This window comes from Callospermophilus lateralis, chromosome 7, assembly GCF_048772815.1.
Source record: "Callospermophilus lateralis isolate mCalLat2 chromosome 7, mCalLat2.hap1, whole genome shotgun sequence".
Taxonomy (NCBI): Eukaryota; Metazoa; Chordata; class Mammalia; order Rodentia; family Sciuridae; genus Callospermophilus; species Callospermophilus lateralis.
This window is the reverse complement of record NC_135311.1, coordinates 66,697,345-66,718,728: the sequence shown is the minus strand read 5'-3', so window position 1 is coordinate 66,718,728 and position 21,384 is coordinate 66,697,345. Positions and strand designations below refer to the sequence as shown.

The 21,384-nt window shown below is 32.1% G+C and overlaps 1 protein-coding gene across 2 annotated transcripts in view; it reads right to left on the bottom strand.

Annotated features, from left to right (window-relative positions):
• Positions 1–21,384, bottom strand: part of Hfm1 (helicase for meiosis 1) — an 82,987-nt gene that overhangs the window by 22,146 nt on the left and 39,457 nt on the right. For both annotated transcript variants that reach the window (XM_076861969.1, XM_076861971.1), the window contains exons 19-29: positions 19,724–19,804; positions 15,239–15,330; positions 13,486–13,592; positions 13,346–13,393; positions 11,731–11,828; positions 11,517–11,648; positions 10,729–10,814; positions 10,434–10,517; positions 10,153–10,310; positions 8,492–8,595; positions 7,891–8,037 (exon numbers count right to left, since the gene is read on the bottom strand). In XM_076861969.1, coding sequence (XP_076718084.1) covers positions 7,891–8,037; positions 8,492–8,595; positions 10,153–10,310; positions 10,434–10,517; positions 10,729–10,814; positions 11,517–11,648; positions 11,731–11,828; positions 13,346–13,393; positions 13,486–13,592; positions 15,239–15,330; positions 19,724–19,804 — 1,137 coding nt within the window. The remainder of the gene's footprint in view (positions 1–7,890; positions 8,038–8,491; positions 8,596–10,152; positions 10,311–10,433; positions 10,518–10,728; positions 10,815–11,516; positions 11,649–11,730; positions 11,829–13,345; positions 13,394–13,485; positions 13,593–15,238; positions 15,331–19,723; positions 19,805–21,384) is intronic.

The window sequence follows — 21,384 nt, the reverse complement described above, 5'->3', positions numbered from 1 at the left end:
AGAAAAAAAAGGGGAAAAGGCAGTGAAAATAGAAGGAAGACCAACAGAATAGAGGAAGGGGACCACAGGAGGCAGGTTATGAGATAAAAGGGAGGTACTGAGGAAAAAAATTAATTAAATTATCTTCTTATATTGTGTGCAGGTATGAATGTGTAGCAACAAATCCCACTCTTATGTATAATTACAATGGACTAATAAAAGTCTTAAAAAAATACCTGGTCTCTCTAACGTCAGAAAGGTAAAAAGAGAAAATAAACTTAAGTATATAAAAGTATTTTTAAATTAAGTGAAAAAATAATGTATTAATGTGTGTATCATCTATAATCTTATATTAATTCAAGATTATACAAATAACCATAAAATTAAAACCTCTGATATCTGGGGTTGTGACTCACAGAAAGAAAGCTTGCCCAGCTTGTGTGAGTCAGTGGGTTTGAGTCTCAGCACTACATAAAAATAAATAAAATAAAGGTATTATGTTCATCTACAAATAAAAAAATATTAAAAAAATAACCCTCTGAATATCATGAAGAAGAGGAACACACTATACATATCACCATGCTATGTGATAATGAGGTGTTGTCCTAGTCAGGAATGTTGGGCAGAGGATTGAAGAAAGAGTGGGAGTTAAAAAGGCAAAGAAACAGGAGAAAGAGTTTTAGGCAGAGGGCACAGCACATACTAAAGCTCTATGAAAGGAAAAGCATAGCCCACTGGAGAAATAAAAATATTAGTTTGGCTGATGCAAGCAAATAAGACAGAATACATGAGACTACTGGTAGAAAAGATAGTTTATGTGTGTAGGGGAACAGCTCTACCATAGGCACCCTGGCAATTGCATGTTTTCACATAGACCATGTTGATAAGGCTCAACTACTGGCAGAATGGCCTACCATCCTCCTTGGAAGATAGGCAGTCTTATGAGGAGCTGTTTCTCATTTGACTCCTTAGCTTGTAGGAGGCTCCCTATCTTGCACGAGGCTGCCATGAAGCAGTTTCTCATCTGCTTTCCTGATTCCAATAAGGCATGAGACTTTCCATTTTTCCCATTTCAGATATAGCTGCAGGATAGAGTTCATACCTCAAAAAAAGCAACCCACCATTCACGTTTGACCCCTAAGGTCCAATGTCATCCTGTGGGATGAAGGATGTTGAGTAGCTGATACCATGCTGATTGTGCTTTGCTGTTTGTGTAAGTATTAAACTGAGTCTCTTATGTCATTTCCAGCCAACTCTTCAGAAATGAGGCAAGATCATGTATAAGCTGCCATCACATTGTTGCTTAGGCACAGGTTGACCATATGACTGTGTGGAACCCTGCTAATGATTTAAATTTTAAGAGCTACAGGAAGTCACTAAAGTGTTTTAAAACAAACAGGAGACATCTCAGATTTGTATTGTGAAAAACATTACTCTATGAAAAGTAATATGGAGAAGAGATTTGAGATAGAACAAAATGGATGCAACAAAACTAGTTAAGAAGCTACTATAGGAGTCTAGGCCAAAAAAAAAAAAACAATGATGTTAACTCAGTCTATAGTAACGGTAGTAGTAAAACCAGAAAAATAGGCTGATTTGAGAGACATAGAAAGTAAAAATATTTTTAATGAAGAATCAAGTGAAGTGTTTTTCTTTCTTAAGCAGCACACTGCCTCCTCTGAAGTTTTATTGCTTTTTTTTAGTTTAGCAATATCTACCTTAAATTTTTTAAAGTATACTCAATATTTCAGGGTTATATAGAAAAATATAAGGAAACACCTTGCCCATTTATTTCCCCTTCACAGATACCTCTTTTCTTGAGCCCTACATCCTCTTCTTAATACAATGGAAGCCTGCCTTATAGCTGTCATCCTGGAACTTCCTTTCATTAAGCTAAATAAGCTGAATTCACTATACCTGAATTCTTTTGACTTTTTCTTTCCTGGTAACTCTCTTGTTTTATTGATGCTCATCCTGAAGCAACTACCTAAGAATGAATGTATAAGAGTGAAACTTAAGAACCTTTTAATGTACTGAGTCTTAATTTTACTTTTGCACTTAATTAAGAGTGTGATTGGATATAAAGAACACAGGATTGAAAATCATTTATTCTTTGGAATTTATGTCCATTATCTTCTAATATCCAATTTGCTCATAAAAGACCTTAGTTTTTTTCTTGGAAACATTTATGATTTTCTGTTTGTCATGATGTTCTGAAATGTTGTAATTATGCCTTATCTTTCATTCACCCTAATTAGTATTAAGTGACCCTTTTTGAGGTGCAGATTTGTAGCTTATTTTAGATCTAGAAAATTTTCTCAATATTTTTCTTCTAATTCTTATTTTTCTGGAATATTTGTTAGTCAGATAGTAGGCTCCTAGATTGCCTCCTTTGTCTCTTAAATTCACTCTCTTCCTTTCTTTTTCTTTCATTTAGTGTTTTTGTTTTTATAATTATAGTTTACTTCCCTGTACTTGCTCTTGTCCTTTTTTCCCCTTAGGAATCCTATTTAGTTTTATGGTTGCAATTTAATCTTTAATTTCTCTGAAGTTAATATTTGAAGTTTTATATTGTTTTATTACATTTCTGAATTATTCTGTTGATGTTTCATCCACTTTCTATTTATTTATATTGTTCTATAATTTTCCTCACATATCTGGTCATCCTTGGTTGTTTGCCTATAAGGTATTTCTGTTACATTTTCACTTCAATAAGAGAAAAGTAATTAATGCAGAGGTTAAATAACATGGTCAAGACCATACTCTTAATAATGAGCAAATTTGGCATTCTAATTCCTGGAGTCTAATCTCTCAACAATTTTGCCTCTCTGGTAATACTAATTGTTTTAGAGCTACTCAAAGGATTCATTTAATGTATTTAGAGAAGGAATTTATTATTTTGGGAATGGGAAAATTAAGAAGAAATGCCTTGCAAGTTTTTTTTCCAATAAGGGATAGAGTTGCTTTGTCTCTTAATCCAAGGACTTCACACACAACTGCATTTTTAAATATTGCCACAAGATGGTGTACAATGACTATGCACAAACATTTGCTGCCTGCAGCAAAAACTGACCCAGGATATGGATGTCTATCAGTTTCTAAGAGCTCCCCAATATTTCAAAGCAAAGTTGGCACATCTTGTCAGGAATAAGAATTGTATACAAGTCCATTAAGAATGCTAGCACATGGATGTTATCTAAATGTCAAAAAAAATTTTCCCTGTATTTTTGTTAGAAATGGTACTTAGACCTAGGCAGTAGGGCATGCCTATAATTCCCACTACTTATGAGGCTGAGACAGAAGGATCACATGTTCAAGGCCAGCCTGGGAAACTAAGGAAGTAGCTCAGTGATAGAACAGCTCTGGGTTCAATGCCACGTAGTATATAAGTGCTTCTTCACCCACCCTACATTCTGAGAATTATCTGAATTTGTCTTATTAACAAATATGGAGATTGATAATTTAAAAAAATAAGGCTCTCAGAGAATATTAATCTAAACTATATTTTTCAGTATACTTTCAAGATAGCAGATCCTATATTATCACAATCTGAGATGCATAAAGTTTCATAGTTATAACACATGAAATTTTAATTAACATGTTTTTACAGCCCCCAGTTCTAAGTCAAGCAAATTTATTAATGATACTAACTAGAAATGTATTGAATTATATGCTCTGAACTAAATATAAGACACTTTCCAATAATATAGTGGTTCAACTTAATGTTTTTTCAATTTTATGATGGTTGGAAAATGATATGTTTCAATAGAAACCATACTTCAATTTTTGAATTATTCCAGGGGTAGCACTATGTACACAATATGTACACAATATTCTCTCTTGCGATGCTAGGCAGTGGCAGTGAACTATAGCTTTATCAGCCACATAATTATGAGGGTAAACAATAGATTGCATACAGTGTACTATTTTGCTAAGCTATGATGTTCAGTAATTTAGTATTAAGGTGCATTTTTGATTCATGATATGGGCTTATCAGGATATAACCTCATCATCATAAGTCAAAAAGCATCAACATTAGTTTGTATAATTTAATAACATGATCTGACAAGAGATCAGAACAGCTCAAATTTGGATTGTGTTACAACTGTAGTAGGGTAAAACTATGGTCTCTTCTTTGTGTTTGTTACTAAGAAAGAGAATGTAGACAGTGAATATATGTTATGTTTAAAGGTATAAAAATATTTTTTTATTTGGGAATTTATGAATTTTCATGTAAAAACTGAATTGTATAATCAGGATGTATGTAAATTTACAAGATTTGGGATGGGTATATAGATATATATGCAAAAGGTGTATATTTGTGTGTGTGAATGTAATAAAACATTACTTGTCTGGTAGGGTGCATGATCTGTCTGCTTTCCACAGGATTTTCCTGAGTATAAGGGGAACTTCTGCCTATAAAAAAGGCTCGTGATAGTAGAAAGTATAGCAGACATTCCAGCTTTCACTACAGGTGCAAGTTAGAGAAACAATCAAAGAAACAATTCAAGCCATTTTAAAGAAATAACTGTTGGTGAGTAGAAAAAAATATGCAAACACAGGAGAGAGCTTGTGAATGGCTGCCTTTCCCTGTGTCTTCATGTAGTCTTCCCTCCATGTGTGTCAGTGTCCTAATTTCCTCTTTCCATAAGGAGACCAGTCATTTTGGATTAGAGTCCCTAATGATTTTAATTTAATTACCTTTTTATAGGCCCTCTCTACAAATACAGTCACATTATGAGGACTTCAACATATGAATTCAGCCTACAATACCCAGGAATATGTATTGAAATTTTTTTCTCATACTCCATGAGTTGCCTTTACTTTCTTATTGGTGTATGTTGATGAACAGTTCTTAATTTTAACACAGTCAAATTTACCAAATGCTTTATAATTAGAACTTTTTGTGTGCTATTAAGTCTATATATTCCAAGGCCTGAAAAATCTGTTTTTCCTCTAAAAGTTTTATTGTTTCTCTTTTACATTTAAATCAGCAATCTATTTAGAAGTAAGTATTGTTCAGAGTATGAGTTTGGGACCAAGATATGATCTATATTAGTCTACTTTCTGTTGCTTTAACAAAATACTGGAGGCTGGGTACATTAAAAAGAAATTTATTTAGTTCAGTTTTGGAGTATTTTGAAGCTCAGAGGAATACAGTGATTTAGCCTCTGGTTAGGGACCATTTCACTATATCACAATGTAGAGGAGAAGTGAAAACTACCTGCATAAAGAAGGGGGCAAGCATGTGGAATGGACTCACTTTATAAAAACCTGCTGCTCTTGGAAGAACTCACTTACTCTAGGAGACCAGCATGAATCTTTCCAAGGGTAGGCATGACCCAATCACCTTCCATTATGCCCCACCTTTTAAAAGTTCTATCTCAAAACCACAAGACTGTAGATCAATCTTTCAGGATATGAATCTCTGGGGAACACATTCAAACCATATCCAGCACAATTTTGTTTTCCAATATGAACATTCAATTAATCTAGTCTCATTTATTGAAAGACTATTTTTTCTCTACTGTGCTTTGACATAAATCATTGCTTATATAACTATAGGTCTGTTTCTGAATCTTAATCTATTCTATTAGTTAATGTGTCTATCCTTATGCATACATCAAAATCTCTTAGTATCTATTGATTAAGAGGTCCTGATATCTAGTATAGTCTCCCAGATATATCTTTCTTCAAGACTGTCCTGAATATTCTTGTTATTTTGAATTTTCACATGAATCTTATAGTTACCTGTTGTTTCAGAAAAAAGCAAACAACAATAACAACAAAAAACCCACTGGGGTTTGGGATCGGGATTATATTGAACCTAAAGATTAATTTGAGAACTGACATCTTTTACAACATGAAATCTTTCAGTCCTGAAATAGCATATCACTTGATTAATTTACGTTTTCCTTAATTTCCTCTTAATAGTAATTTTTAGTTTTCATGTATTGGTCTTGAACATCTTTTATTATAGCATTATTAAGTATATATTTTTGATGTTATTGGAAGTGGTTTTACCACCTCCCCATACCACCACCCTGGAAACAAGGCCTTTAAGACATGGGCCTTTAGGGGACATTCAAGACCCAAACTTTAGCATGTAGGTTTAACTAGGTAGCTTTTCATAGTTGCTGCTGTGGGAGCACCAGCCTGCTACAAACTACTATATCCTGTTCCGAAATGAAAGTTCTTTTGTGTTCTCTAAAGAGGAATGAGTTGAGTACTCAGTGGTTCACAGATTATTTGTAAATATACTCTTTCTGCCACTACTCAATGCAGTTTCTACCTATTATAACTACCAATACCATTCAGAGTAAACGACTATTCAGGCACTTTGGTATAAGCTACAGCTCTCATATTCTCTAGTATCTGTTAACAGCTCCCTTTACAGAGTGAAAACAGTGACAATAGAAGCAAGTGAGTGAGGAACAGCTACATGTTCCATAGTCCAATCTACAAAACAAACACTAACTACTGTTAGTACTTGGAGGCATAGATAGTCTACCATGTAGAAGAACTATTCCAAGTGATTTTAAAACCCATTAATTTGACTGTATATAAATAGATATATTCTGAGAACAAAAATATCTGTAAAATATTCTTAAATTTTAATAATCACGTTAAGTGGAATAGCTTGGTATTGCTATCCTTTATATTGTTCATTGTGAGTATATTGCATATATACTCACAAAAATGATTGAAAATTAGCAACATTTTATCATTTTTTGAGTCACTAAAACCATATTTCTCAGCATGATATAAAAGAGATATAGATATTTGAGTTAAGGATAAAGCCTATATTCCTGAATTTGATTTGGACTTGTAAGAATGAGTTATACATATGATTATGATGAATTTTATCTTTTAAAACAAAACAAAACAAAATTACATATTTCCTAACTCTGCATGGAAAAATACAAGTGATCATTCAATGGCAAGGAATTCCTCTAGGACACAGACTGTGATGTCAGAAAACTACTATTATTAAAAAAAACCAAGGCTCCTTGGAGAAAAAGGTTATTAAAGGGATGAAGCTAGAAATATACAAGCTGAACCTGGAATAGCATATCAGCCGGGACAGAAGGAAGCTGTCAAAACTACCAGGGACTCAGGGGTCAATATCTACCACATTTATGAGACATTTAGTAACTTGAACATTGATTCAATATTGAATGGCATTAATTTTTATATAATAAAGTAAAGCAGTTATGTTTTTGTGAAAACATCCTTACCATTTACAAATATACAATGAAATATTCACATAGTGAATAATATATCTGTGATTTGCTTTAACATATGAAAGGAAAAACTGAAATGAGGTATAGCTAAAACAATATTAGCCATGAGTTGATCACTATTTTTTTTTCTTAAAGAGAGAGAGAGAGAGAGAGAGAGAGAATTTTTCAATATTTATTTATTTATTTTTTAGTTTTCGGTGGACACAACATCTTTGTTTGTATGTGGTGCTAAGGATCGAACCCGGGCCGCACGCATGCCAGGTGAGCTTGCTACCGCTTGAGCCATATCCCCAGCCCCAAGTTGGTCACTATTTAAGGTAGCTAATGAATACCTGAGAGTTCATTATACATTTCTGTCTACTTTTATGTATGTTGGAAATTCCCATCACAAAAAATTTAATTTATTTTCATTCTAGCTTGCCTCAGCAAATCTGTAGATTCTTGTACATCACTTGCTCTCCCTCTGATAATGGCCATAAGAATAAAGTTGGTATGAGAAAGGGGAAATGTATATAAAAAGACTAATAAAATAGCATGTGTTCTAAACATCAAACAATGACAAATATTAACTACAAGAAAACATTTCTACTATATATTACTAATGTAAATATTATAAGGTCTAAATATCTAGTTCTAGAGTATCCATAATCTGACTAGAGCTATTTACCTTTATTGGGGCCTGTTACAGTAGATCCAGCTGAATATTTGGAATGGGAAATCTCCATTTCTGATTTTCTTTGTATAATTATTTGATTTCCAAACCTCTTGGGTCCTAAGTAAAAGACTGTAAATTTCTGCTGAATATCAAGTCCAACTGAAAAGAGAAAAAAGTAAATAAGTGCTCATTTAAGTTATATAAGTCCAAAAATGAGACCATTTATTTCTTTTTATATCTCTTGTATTATTGTAACTCTAGAGTCGAGAACTCCAGGAAATGAAAATATTTCAAAAAGGTTAAAAAATATAACCAATGAAAATTCAAACATTCATCTTAATAAAAATAAGTCAATATTCCCATAATAATTGAAATTCAACTATCTAGAAAGAAAATGTTTATAAATGAACAAAATATGAATTATATTATCTTGTCCATGTTACCTATTCCATATCTAATACATGAAACTTCCCTTAAAGTTTATTCATATTATTTAAATATATTATTTTTAAATAATAGTTTTATATTTTTCTGTATCAACATAAAGGAAATAATGCTTAAATACTATTGTATTTTTTTTACATTTATATCTTCATTACTTTAATTAACATACCAAAATCAGAACTAATTAGATTTATGCTAAGATCTTCAGATATAAGAGCTCTCTTCACATCAATTTTTTTAGTCCAATTTCCAGTTTTGAGCAAAGCAGAATCCCTGAAAATAGTAATGCATAATTTAAATAGTGATCCAAATACTAAATGAAATAGCATTAAATCCTAATGGCTGACTGTCTCTAAGATAGGTACTCTGTAGTAGTAGAGTGAAATTGATTACTAAAAACTACTTTACCCAAATTCTGAGGAGGGAGAATAAAGTATCAGAGGAGTTATGGTGACCATAATTTTCATAACTATAACTATCTCCAATTTTCAATGATTCATTTGAGGCCCATCTGGAATATATAGCTGCTACCAATAATACACGAGCTTGTCCCTAAGTCACTACCATATTAAAGTGGCTATACATAGTTACATTTATTTGTAAGAAAAACTTAAATAATATCTCTTTTTTAAAAAGAAATGCCCCTTTTTTTGGGGTTGTTGATGGACCTTTATTTTATTCATTTATTTATATGCAGTGCTGAGAATTGAATCCAGTGCCTCACACATGCAAGACAAATGCTCTATCATGAACCTCAGCCCCAGACCTCCAATAATATCTTTAAAATTGTTCTGAAATAGTTTGTATCTAATAATATCACAAACAAACCAGCCACCAATTTTATAATTAAATTTAGTTTAGTCTCAGACAGTCAGGGCTATCATTAGATTTAAGATTCACAGAAAACAAAGATTTGTACAACCGCATATTCATGGTTAATTGCAGAGAGCAGTTTCCAATGAAAGAATTATCTTATTATTTCTGCAGTCTCTTTAGTAACCTTGTATATGACCTTTTGGGAAGGTATCCTTTATGCTGTCAACCATTAGGAGATTCCCATCTTAGATTCACTGTCATTCCTGTGCTTACAAATACAGTAACATAATTAGGAGCATAGGTTCTGGAATAGGAATGCTTAGGTTCAAATCTAGACTTTGCTATGAACTATATATGACCTTGGCAGAAATTACTATTCTTTTTCTCAATTTACTCCTCTACAAAATGTAGATGATGATAGCTCCTGTCTCATATAAATATTAAACAATTCAATATTTGGAACCATCCAAGTAGTAGCTATATAGCTGGAATGAAAATCCTTTACAGTTTGCTATGATATCCTGGAAGAAAATAATAGTTTCTGGAAAAATTATACCGTGGCATGCTAGAGAACTAAGCATAGGAAGGGTACCTCCATTTATACATGTGATCTGGTGGCCTGGATCCTACAACTAAGCATAGTAGTTTGTTAGATTTTAATCTGGAAACAGAAGATAAATTTTGAGATGAGTAGGAGGAAAACTATCAAAAAAGTAGGAAGGCCATAAATGACTGGAGAAAAGCAGCAAAATAAGAAAGATCTCCCAAAGTTCATCTATTTACTTGTTTCAGATTTTATGCTTTGTTCATTTGAATACTAAATATAAAAATCTAAATAGACCTAATGTTAATACTGTCCTTAATAGACAAATTAAAAAGCTACCCCATTACTGTCTTAGGAAAATGTAATTAAGTTGATTCCATAGTGATATTATTACTCTATTTTTCAGTGAAAATTTTTTATCTACAGTATATGCTTAGAAATAAAATCAAATAAATGTCATAATTACTTACATAACTCTGTGCTTAAAAACCACTTGATTATCTGCATCACCTATGATTAAGGTAATATAGTGAGAATCTGGTGCTGTTCTTTTATTTTGTAGCTGTTCAAAGTTCCTTAATATAATGGTCACTAATATTTCAGCCACAGTATCACTATATCTTGTAATCTTCAAAAAAGGATAGGCATAAGAAATGTTAAAATATAACATTACTCACACTCAGTTCTAAGTCTAGTAATGGGAGCTTTATTCCTGAAAAGAACTGAAATATTTAATAAACAAAATATTTACCTGTTCCACTTCAAGTTCATATTTTGGCAGATATAACACAGCTTCTTTTATTTGGGTTCCAAAAGGGGGGTGTCTATTTAAAATCTAAACATATTTACATCATTATATTCTTACCACAACACTTGAAACTTTTTTAGTAAAATGTTTTTAGGATAAGGCTTTAGTAATGATAATGAAGTTATAATACTTATAAATATAAAAAGAAAATAATTCAAAAGAAAAGAAGATATCAAAATTAGGTTCTAAAATTTAAATAGAATTAAGGTAACATTAGGAATAAGTAAATACTAAATACCAGTTCAAGTTCCCTTGCATCTGTATCTTCTATTTTTTTAAAGGAGGTCAAACCTGCATTTACCATGGTATTTGACAATGTTATACCTATGGAAAAGTAATCAAAGGACAATTTTTAAATAATCCACTTAAAATGAAATCTATACTTTAATTATTTAATAACATATTAGTAAGAACATTTTTAAAGATAGAACTTTAAAAAAAGATTCAGTCAAATATCTAACTGCTATGGTTTGGATATGGTTTGCGTGTTCCCTTAACGTTTGTGTGCTCCATGCTTGATCCTAAGTGTGGCAGCACTGAGTGGTAGAAACTTTGTTTACTATTATTTTATTTTTATTACTTTATTTACTATTATTGAAAACAGGTAAAAAGTTCAAATACAAATGACTGATATAATTTTCTGGTAATTGAGAATATCCAAGATTGTTACCTTTGTACTTTGGCATTGAGATCACAGCAAAATATTAATCACAGAAGTGAAAGAAACAGCATCATATAGTTAGTTACCTAATTACTAAAAGAAAAGTTTAGTCTTGGTATGAAAACAAATTTTAAAATAAGAGTATTTTTATTAGATTTCTTATGTACAATTCAGCTGCTTTCAAAAGGAATCATTTAAGCAGGAGCAAATGAAAACCAGATTTTCAAAGTACAGTACAGTACCATATTTATGTCTATAAACACATATTTTCCTAAATGGTTTATAAACAGAATAATTTGCTTAATGGTGAAATATGAAATAAATTGCTGACATTACCAAACTGGCTTCCTGTACGCAGTACCTACCAATTTTTTCTAGCTGTTTGGATACATGCAGAGAGTTTTCCCATAGTTTGCATCTAAAACATTTAGCTAAAATCAAACTATTCAACAGTAAGGCAAACTTCTTTTCCTGAGCAGCCACAAAATCTGACAACCCTGAAAAACATATTTTTTCAATATTAAACCCAGTACTAATTTATTGGAAAAATACTCAAAACCTACTAATCCTGTAACATACATCTTGTAATTCGTGAGCCATTTCTGAAAATCTTTGAGGTGTCTTGTGTCAAAGCAAAATCTTGTATTGGAATACATCCTAATTGAGCCTGTATAAGACTGGAAGAAAGAAGAAATTTCATTATTTTATTTTAAAAGCTAGAATCTCACAGTATTTGACATTATTTTTATTTTTATTTATTTATTTTGGGGTTCCGGGGATTGATCTCAGGGGCACTCAACCACTGAGCCACATCCCCAGCCCTATTTTGTATTTTATTTAGAGACAGGGTTTCACTGAGTTGCTTAGCACCTCACAGTTGCTGAGGCTGGCTTTGAATTTGGAATCCTCCTGCCTAAGTCTTCCAAGCTGCTGGGATTACAGTCATGTGCTACCGCGCCTGGCAGTATTTGACATTATTGACTCAAGTATTTCTTCTTAGAATTATCTATGCTTGATTTCCACGTACTGCATGATTCTGTATCTTGCATTATTATTGTTGCAGGTCATTATTGACTTACTTTTCCCAACCCTTAAATGTTCAGTCCTTATTATTATTTTTTATTTTTTAACTCTTCTATACTCACTCAATATCCCTTTCTCTCAAAAACCTTTTATTTAACAAAGAAGGAACTGATGGAAAATGTGGATGAGGTGCTTTTAAATACAGATAAGTAAGTAAAACTCTTTAAAATGTCTTGGGATACACAAATGTGGGATATATTCATTACATCTGAAGTAAAAATACTTTATTTAATATAAGTATTTCTATTAATAAATAGAACACTTTTCAATATCAAACCTCCCTGTTATTACAAGTAGTAATAAAACAGAAATGGGAGAGAGAACAGGGATTCCACTAGGTATAGAACCAAGACACAGGGCTAACTATTGCTTTTCTACCAGATAAAGCAAGCCATGATGTACTGAGATCTTAACTTCCTATGATTGTCCTCACACTCTCAGGTGTGATGGTCCCTCTGCCCCCTAACCAGCGTAGCAGACATAGCAGTATAATCATAGTTTACTCTTCCAGTTACTACTCCTCCATACAAAATCCTCATTTTTAGCAAAAGTTATCTACAGGCAAATATGCATGCTTTTACTCAGGTTTTTGCTTTTAGTATTTTTTCTCCCCAAATGCCACTACCATTCAAAAGACATTGATTATATGTATTTTAATGTGCCCATTATTTTAAAAAAATTCAGTTGTATATGGACACAATACATTTATTCTATTTTATTTATTCTTATGTGGTGCTCAGGATCGAACCGAGTACCTCACATATCTAGGCAAGTACTCTAACACTGAGCCACAACCCAGCTCTGCCCATTATTTTTATATGCATAGTTTTCATTCAAGCTAAATCGAAAGCTTCTGATTATGAGAAGCATACTCTGTTGTCTATCTTGCCTCAACAGAACACATTCTCAACAAATATTTGTTGATTAAAAATATCCACAGTTCATTTTAATAAACACCTCAGAATTCTTGGAAATTAATTCCATATCTATATTTTGACTACTTACTTTTATTTACATGTTCTTATTAAGAAAAAGCAAATTTAAAATGTTTTAAAACTTTAAAAAATTTCATAAATATGAATGTTAAGACATTTTAAAATAATATTATTACCAATTTACTTTCATTTCCCTTGTTTTAATTCTTCCTTCCATTGGAAATCTATAAATAAAAACACAAGGCAAAAATTTTATTATTTGTTTCCACTAAATAAAACCTCTTAAAATTATTTAAAATATATGTAATTTCTGTACCTGATGGTTACCCGATTTGGATCTTTGTTCAAAGTATTCAGTGTTTTCTTTTCATTTATCCTTAACTGCACATCTAGAAATTCATTGCAGCTAGCTATCATTGCAACCTATAAAATTTAAGCATTTGTCAATTTAATTAAGTACACTTTTTTATTTCCTTTCTTTCATCTTCTTTCTCTAAATTTATTTATTTGTTTATGTTGTCTTGGGCCATCATAGTTTTATTAGTTAACATAACAGTTAAAAACCTGCCTTACACATTTTGCTTTTTTAAGAATTTACTTATTTACTACATCTTATGTACTTACATACATCTGTTATATGTCATGATGATGAGGCCTATAATGTTGTTAGACATTAGAACTATACCAATAAAATTGTAAAGATTAACAAGATAAAATTTACAATTCAATGCCCACCACAGAGTAGCAGGCACTCAAAAAATGTTGTTTTTGTTACTACTACAATTACTACTATTATCTGTTTTTCTATAGTTTGCAACTCATTATCCCAAGTATTCAGTATTGGAAAGAATGCTTTATATATTAAGAATTTGGATAATATAGCCCAGTTCTGCCAGATAACTGGGCAGGAACTCTCTGTACTTTGTTTTCCCACATCTGCAAAATAAAACTAACTCTAATTTTCCTACATACTTGCTGAACTCAAGATAAAATGAGTTAATATTAATACTGGGCACTTTCTATTCCTGATTTCTTCTTAGTAAGAATAATATATACATGAAAATATAAATCTTCCAAGGTGATGTTGAAATCTGTACACGTGGAAAAATAAGATTACATACCCCATTTGAATCAAATGTATGATATGTCAAGATCATTGTAATGTTTTGAGCAACTAATAAAAAAATTTTTAAAAAAGAAAATATAAACCTTTCACCTTTTAACATTTTTGTTCATGTGGCTCCTTAATAATAGACTTTTATTGTTCAAATTTTAGTATAATCTTATCAGTCAGATATTTAAAATAGAAATGAATGGCTTAAATTTGAGAATAAATATTTTCTTTTGCAAATCTCTTATTTCCTGTTCATATCTTCAGTAAAGGAAGAAAGGACCAATGTAATTACCATACTCCAACAATATATCCATGTTCTGTTAATTCCTGCAACTGCAAATTTCCCCCCACTAGTTGATATTTTAGTATTTCTCTCAACAATCACCTTTTCTGGGGTATCACCAGTTTTCCTCTATTTTCACTGTTATTGCTATTCTGATACAAAAGACTTAGTAAGGGACTGCAAGTACAAGGCACCACTGCACCATGTTGCAACTCATCATCATACATGGCAGACTCACCTAATATGTGATGCTATATTATCTTGGATTCCTGCATATTACATTTGGTAGGCACTACCAAGGTAATCATCATTGACAGGCATATTGGGTAATTCTTGCATATTACATTTGGTAGGCACTACCAAGGTAATCATCATTGACAGGCATATTGGGTAATTCTTGCATATTACATTTGGTAGGCACTACCAAGGTAATCATCATTGACAGTCACCACACCTACTTTATGTATATATACTTTCTAAATTCCAATAAGAAATATAATATATTCTAAGGAGGAATAGTCCATATCATATGATCATAGACACACTGAGGCATAAGCATCATTAGAAATGATCATTCATTCTTAAATTATACGAGATATAAACCAGTAGTTTCTTCAATATCATTCTGTACTCTATCATTATCTATTTATTTTCTAGTGAAAATTAATTTACCAGATCTGATAAAGATTCTTTTCCACTGATTGTACAAAATTTCTTCACTGTTTCAAATGTAATATAATACCAAGCCATCAGTCTTCCTGCCTCTGTGAGAAAAGATGGAAAAATAAACATATCCCACATTAGCTGAAACACCTTACCTTTTCACCAGTTTAATAAATATTTCCTTAATATCTACTCTGTGTCTACAGTGATACCTGGCACAAAAGATATACCAAAAACTCTACAACACACATCTCTGGAACTTGTAGGTTGCCTAGGGAGATGATTACATGTTAAGTAGCTAGAGGACAAAATCCAGAGAAATAAAACCAATGAGTTTGGGAAAAGCAAGGATTGTTTATTGAAAGAGTAAAATTAAAAAGACTAGCTTTAGAATACTGTAATGAAAGGCATGGCTTAATAGTGATTATAAGTTCAGGTCAACTGAGTTAGAATCCTTGTTTTCTCCACTTATGAGGTAGATAGATAATCATATGCAACTTTCTTACCAGTTTCTTAATGTACTGTAGAATAATAAATGTATGCCTCTTGGAAATTTGTGAAGAAAATTAAATGCAATTTAAAAAAATACATATACAGCACCTGGCACAGTGATTAACCTTAATAAATGTTCCCTACTTTTGTTATTAAGAAATGATGATAGACTAGAGAGGCTCATAAAGAGCCTTGAAATGCTATTTAAAGGAGTTTACATTTTGGATTTGATTTGGAAAATAACAGAGGGCCCCTTAAAAGTATCAAGAAGTAGTTTAATTGAATTGGAGTTTCAAAATAAACTGTACAAAAAATAGAAAAGCAGGTCAGTTGGGGATAGGGGGTGAACGCCGTAGGGGTAGGTAACTGATGGAATGAAATACACATAAGAAGATACTAGATTCAATTTTAAGTTGTCTAAAAGCATTTCAAAGAATTTCAAGCATTGTAAACATACACAGAAAACAGCTGGGAAGATGAAAGTAACATGCTGCTTCTCAAGGAAAGGGTCAACATTTATGTAGGCACTACTGGTTTTGCTGAGGAAGAGAATATTTTTGGCATTTCAACAGTTACAGGCATGGAAGACATGGTATAGCAGAGAGAATTAACAATCAGAGATAGGGAAGTAGCCAACCCAATTTAAGAGCCATTTTCTCAATTAGGAGCTTGGTGAATATGTCAGCCAAAATGTGGGTGATGCAGTGAGTCAAGGAAAGGTGCTTCTAAGAGAAGTATGTTAGGAATCATGAGTAGGATTACCAAGGGAATTAGCTATCCTGATAGCAAATTGCCTATATTTCCTGTTTACTTTCAGATCTTCCTCATTTCTTTCCATTCCTTCAACTTTGACTCCTTTTCTTCATGGTTTTCATTCAAGGTTATTTTTTCTGTCTTACCTAAGAGCTTCATCCCTGCTAATAAGCCAGCAAGTATCAAGCTTTTTCTTAAAACTTTTCATTTTCTCTAGCAGGGAGATACTTACATTAATTTTAAAACATCAAGAATGAAAGGACCATGTTTAAATATAAAATAAAGATTAATATACTAATTTAATGACTCTCAAGCCTCTTAAGTTACTATTTTAAAGGGTTAATCCTTCTTAAAATAGGCAAAACCCTGGGTCTGAGCACAAGTTAACAAATAAAAATACCTAGATACTTGAATATTATAATCACAAACTCAAAAGCAAAAACTTTAAGAAACAGAATTAATGAAACATATAAATTTATAATTGATATACAAAAAAGAAGCCCAAAAGGACAAAAAATATTAGTAATACGAAGGAACAAGAACTCATAAAAAAAGAACTAATTAGAAATACTACTGGGGCTAGGGATGCGGCTCACTGGTTAAGCACCCCCAAGTTCAGTTCTTGGTACCAAAAAAAAAAAAAAAAGAAAGAAAGAAGAAAGAAATACTACATAAGAAATTTCCACCTATGTTAATGTCAGGCTAAATAATTATGTAACAACCCTCCTGGTAAAGGTAACTACAATAGTTAAATGAAATACGAGTATCTTCTAGAAAGCATCAAGGAACTAACAATGCACACACACACACACACACACACAGTGCGGGGGTGGGGGGAGGGGGCTTAAATCAAACAGGTAAAATAAAAATTCCTAGGTTTCAGTCCTAAAAATTGAAGACTGTATGTCTTGGGTGGAGTTAATTAATTTCATTTTTAACATAATAGCACTTAGTCGATTTTGACTGTAAGTAGTAAACCTAATCACACTTAAAGAAACATTACCCTAGTGTGTGACAAGAATATTTTCAGTTCTAAGTCTAGATTGTGCTTTCAGTGTTTAATAATTAACTGAATATGGAGTAACTGAGGAATGAAAGAGAAACCAAAGGTATCCAATATTTAATCTTAGGTTTAGCAAAAATGCTAATAATAGGCAAGTAATATTTTCCCAGCTATGAACAATTCCTGTTACAGTAAAATGTTTTTATATTCATTATTCCATTTGATCATCACAACAACCCAATAAGGTAAATAGGACATGTAATAGATTTCTGTTTTTCAGATAAATAACTAAGGCTTATTTAGCATAAAGTCACAGCTAGCAAGCAGTAGAACTGGGACTGAAATCCAGGTATTTAAAACCCAAAATCTATGTTCACCCCACTTCACAATATTCTAGGTCAAATGAATTCTTTTTTTTATCAATTTTCATGATTTAATAGTACAATTTGGCCAATATCATTAAATGCCAAAATCAATTTTCAAGTCATATATGTAAGTGAAGATTTACTTTATTTTACTTGAAATTGAGGATCAGTTTTTGCAGCGCAGTTGAGAAACTAGGATCAAAAATATAACTTTAAATTAATTTACATAATGATTATAGCTACAGCTATGAAGGTAAATTATATTTTCAAAGAAAGGAACATAAACTGGGAATAAAGATCCACGGCCTGAAACTTTAAGCCCAAAGTAAGCAGAAAGGTAAACAAAGAGAGACTGAAAAAGGAAAAGGAGAACCAAAATAGAATTTTAAGAAGAAAAAAATTAATCAGGTAGTATTTACTAATGACTGAGAAAGAAGACATGCTTATTATATATATTAAAAGACAGAAGGTATTGTATCAGATTCAAGAAGTATCATAGGAAAAATTGATAGTGGGAATAATATTCTTTATGAGGGTAAAATATCTGAGAATAAATGAAGAAGTTAATTAGTAATTCTCATGCTCCCTCTAATGAGATACCCTAGAATACACTGAAACCAATGCTCACAAACAAAATTAGACTTGTCAAAATAAGGACCAGAAAACAAGGGGGAAATGTTATTAATTTAGGCCTGAGTAGGGCAGTAAATTATTTTTAAAACTCAACTTTATATTAAATACAAATAAAACATAACATAAAATCATTAACTTCTATAATATGGTTATAAAAATGTAAAAAATGGAAGGATATGTGCCAAATGTTAAAAGATTTTAAAACAAAAACTTTTCTATACTTACCAACTTTTATATAGTTAAATATCTTTTCTTAAAAGGATTAATTAGAATAATGAAGTTGATATTTTCCCTCAAATGCTTCTAATCATGAGGGCTAAAAACCATGAAACATTTTTTTTCCTTCTTCTATTACACTATAAACAAAACTAAATGAAAAAAGGAGGGAACAGAATTGGCAGGGCTTAGGACACTCTCCCCCAAAATATGACATCATGACATATTAAGTATTTTAAACTAAAGGAATTTGAGAAGCATTATATGCAAGGAGGATTTTCTAATCTTCCCACAAAGCATGAACCTCTCATTTGAGATTTTCCCTCCCTATATTTGGAGGAAAACAGGACCCCATCTCTGAAGACAAAGGACAGAGAAAGGAATCTGAATGCACACGCCTTGTTAAGTTTCCCCCAGTTTATTATACTTAGTTCATATTCCTTTGTCCTATTATATTTTTCTATGACTTTCCATTCTTCATCAAACTTAGCATAAAAACATTCAGCTTTAACCTCTTCTTTGGGTTCTTTGGGTCTTTGTTTTCTTATGATGGCTTCTATGTCATGTGAAACTTACATTAGATAAACCTGTATGTTTCTCTTTTGTTAATCTCTTTCATTACATGGGCCCTAGCCAATGAACTTATGATGAGTAGAAGGAAAAGATACTTTTCTGCCCTTCAAGAGCCTAACGATCCAGATAATTAATGCTTGCATAAAGAAGAAATGGCAAAATATCTACAATAGTTATATAAGGTATGAAGCAACCAAAGATTCAAAAATTTCAAATCTTCTGCGAAAAGTCACCAGAATCAGTGAAGATAAATTCTCTCTATCAAAAAGATGCCCTAGACTTTTATAAAGAGTACTCATGTAAATTTATTATGCCCTTCAGCTAATAATAATGATACTCTATTGGGAATGGCTATCACAATTCAATTTACCATCATCTAAATTTTAGTACAAAAATTTTTAAATTTAGTCTTAAGTAAGCAATTATTAAATACACTAACAACTTTCAAAGGAAAATTACCTGTTGGTTTGAAATTAACATCTTCATCCATCTTTATCAAGTCAAGAGATGACAAATCATTCAGATTCTTCAAACATAATTCTGTTCAATTATAGAAAATACATTTTAATTTTAGTAAAATAAGGAAGAAAGACAAAATCGAAGTTATTATTAAAAATGCTAAAGTCATGTTTTAGTGTAATTGTTCTGGGAACAACTGTATTCCCTATTTAAGGAGTGAGAAAAAACAATTAAAATTAAGAAGCCAAATAACATGTTTAAAAGATTTTCTAATAGTAACAGTAATACTAATAATAAAAATAACATTCAATAAGTGGTAAAATAACATTTGCCATTTGGAGCATTTACAACGATATACATGTGCTACCTTATTTAATTCTCATGATAACACAGTAAGGTATTCATCAATATTATTTCCATATACAGGTTAGGAGACTTAAGAATAGAATCTAAGTAACTTGCTCCAGATGTTAAGTAACTGCTTTGTTAGCTGTCTTCCATTATAGCAGTAGTTTTCTATTTCTTTTGTCTCTTCTTTAATCAAAGATATATATATGCATAAATTAAAGATAGTTAAATACTTCTAAAAGTTTGTTACTTTCCCCACATCCCCATTTGCCACTTTCTTGAGGCAACCTCTTAAATCTGCCTCACCTGATGCTTTTAGTATTTACTTCCATTTCTCTGTATATTCCATCATTGCTACCTGGAAGGAACCTTTGAACAGGAAGCAATACTATTTCATATTAATTGATAGAGATTACTAGACCAATACTAATTGCAGTCTGGTGCTTACATTTCTTACTCTACCCCGTGCTACAGCCCAGAAGTGAGGTAGTTCAGAACAGAGTGAATATGACAACCTGTTCAATCATAAGAAAGTCAATACATTATTCAGCAAACCCTCACAGAGCTACAACAAGAAACCATCTTGAGAGGGTCCTACTGATAGAGACCAAACCGCTCTGGGGAGCAGAAAACTCAAAGAGTAATCACAATTAGGGGTCTCAGTGGACATGCGCCAAATTGGCTATGTGTGAGATGGCCATTCAAGACAGCTGTAGATGGTGAGAAATATAGAATGAGTCTGACAAGTAGTTTAAGCCACAGAGATTATGGGTTGGGACAGAGAATGGAAGACACAGAGGTTAATGGTCTCTCCCTCTGTGAGGAAAGAGAAAAGATGTGGGTATCATGGCAAGAATGTAGGTCTGAGAGTGCTGGGACTGTGGGTGGCAAAATGCTTGGTTCTCATGACTCGCCCTCTGGTGAGGAACTTGCTGGCTTGACTCACATGAGGTATCCTGATTGATTGGTTCAGCTTTGACATTTGCTAGGCCACAGTGACCATCTCACCAGGCATTCAGACTAAGGGTCTCTGGCATGAGTGTGCACATACTCAGAAAGAAGTGTCTTCAATCCAAACATCTCAGCTAGGAGGAATCTTAATTTAATTCTCTTTTTTTTCTTAAAAAAAAAAAGCAAGTGCATAATAATTACACATAATAGTGGGATTCATTGTGACATATTCATACATGCACTTAACATAATTTGGTCAGTTTCCCCAGTACCTTCCCTTGCCTTTCCCTCCTCCTTCCCCTGAAACTCCTTTCTCTACCATACCAGTTTCCCTTCTGTTTTCATGAGTTCTCTTTTTTTCC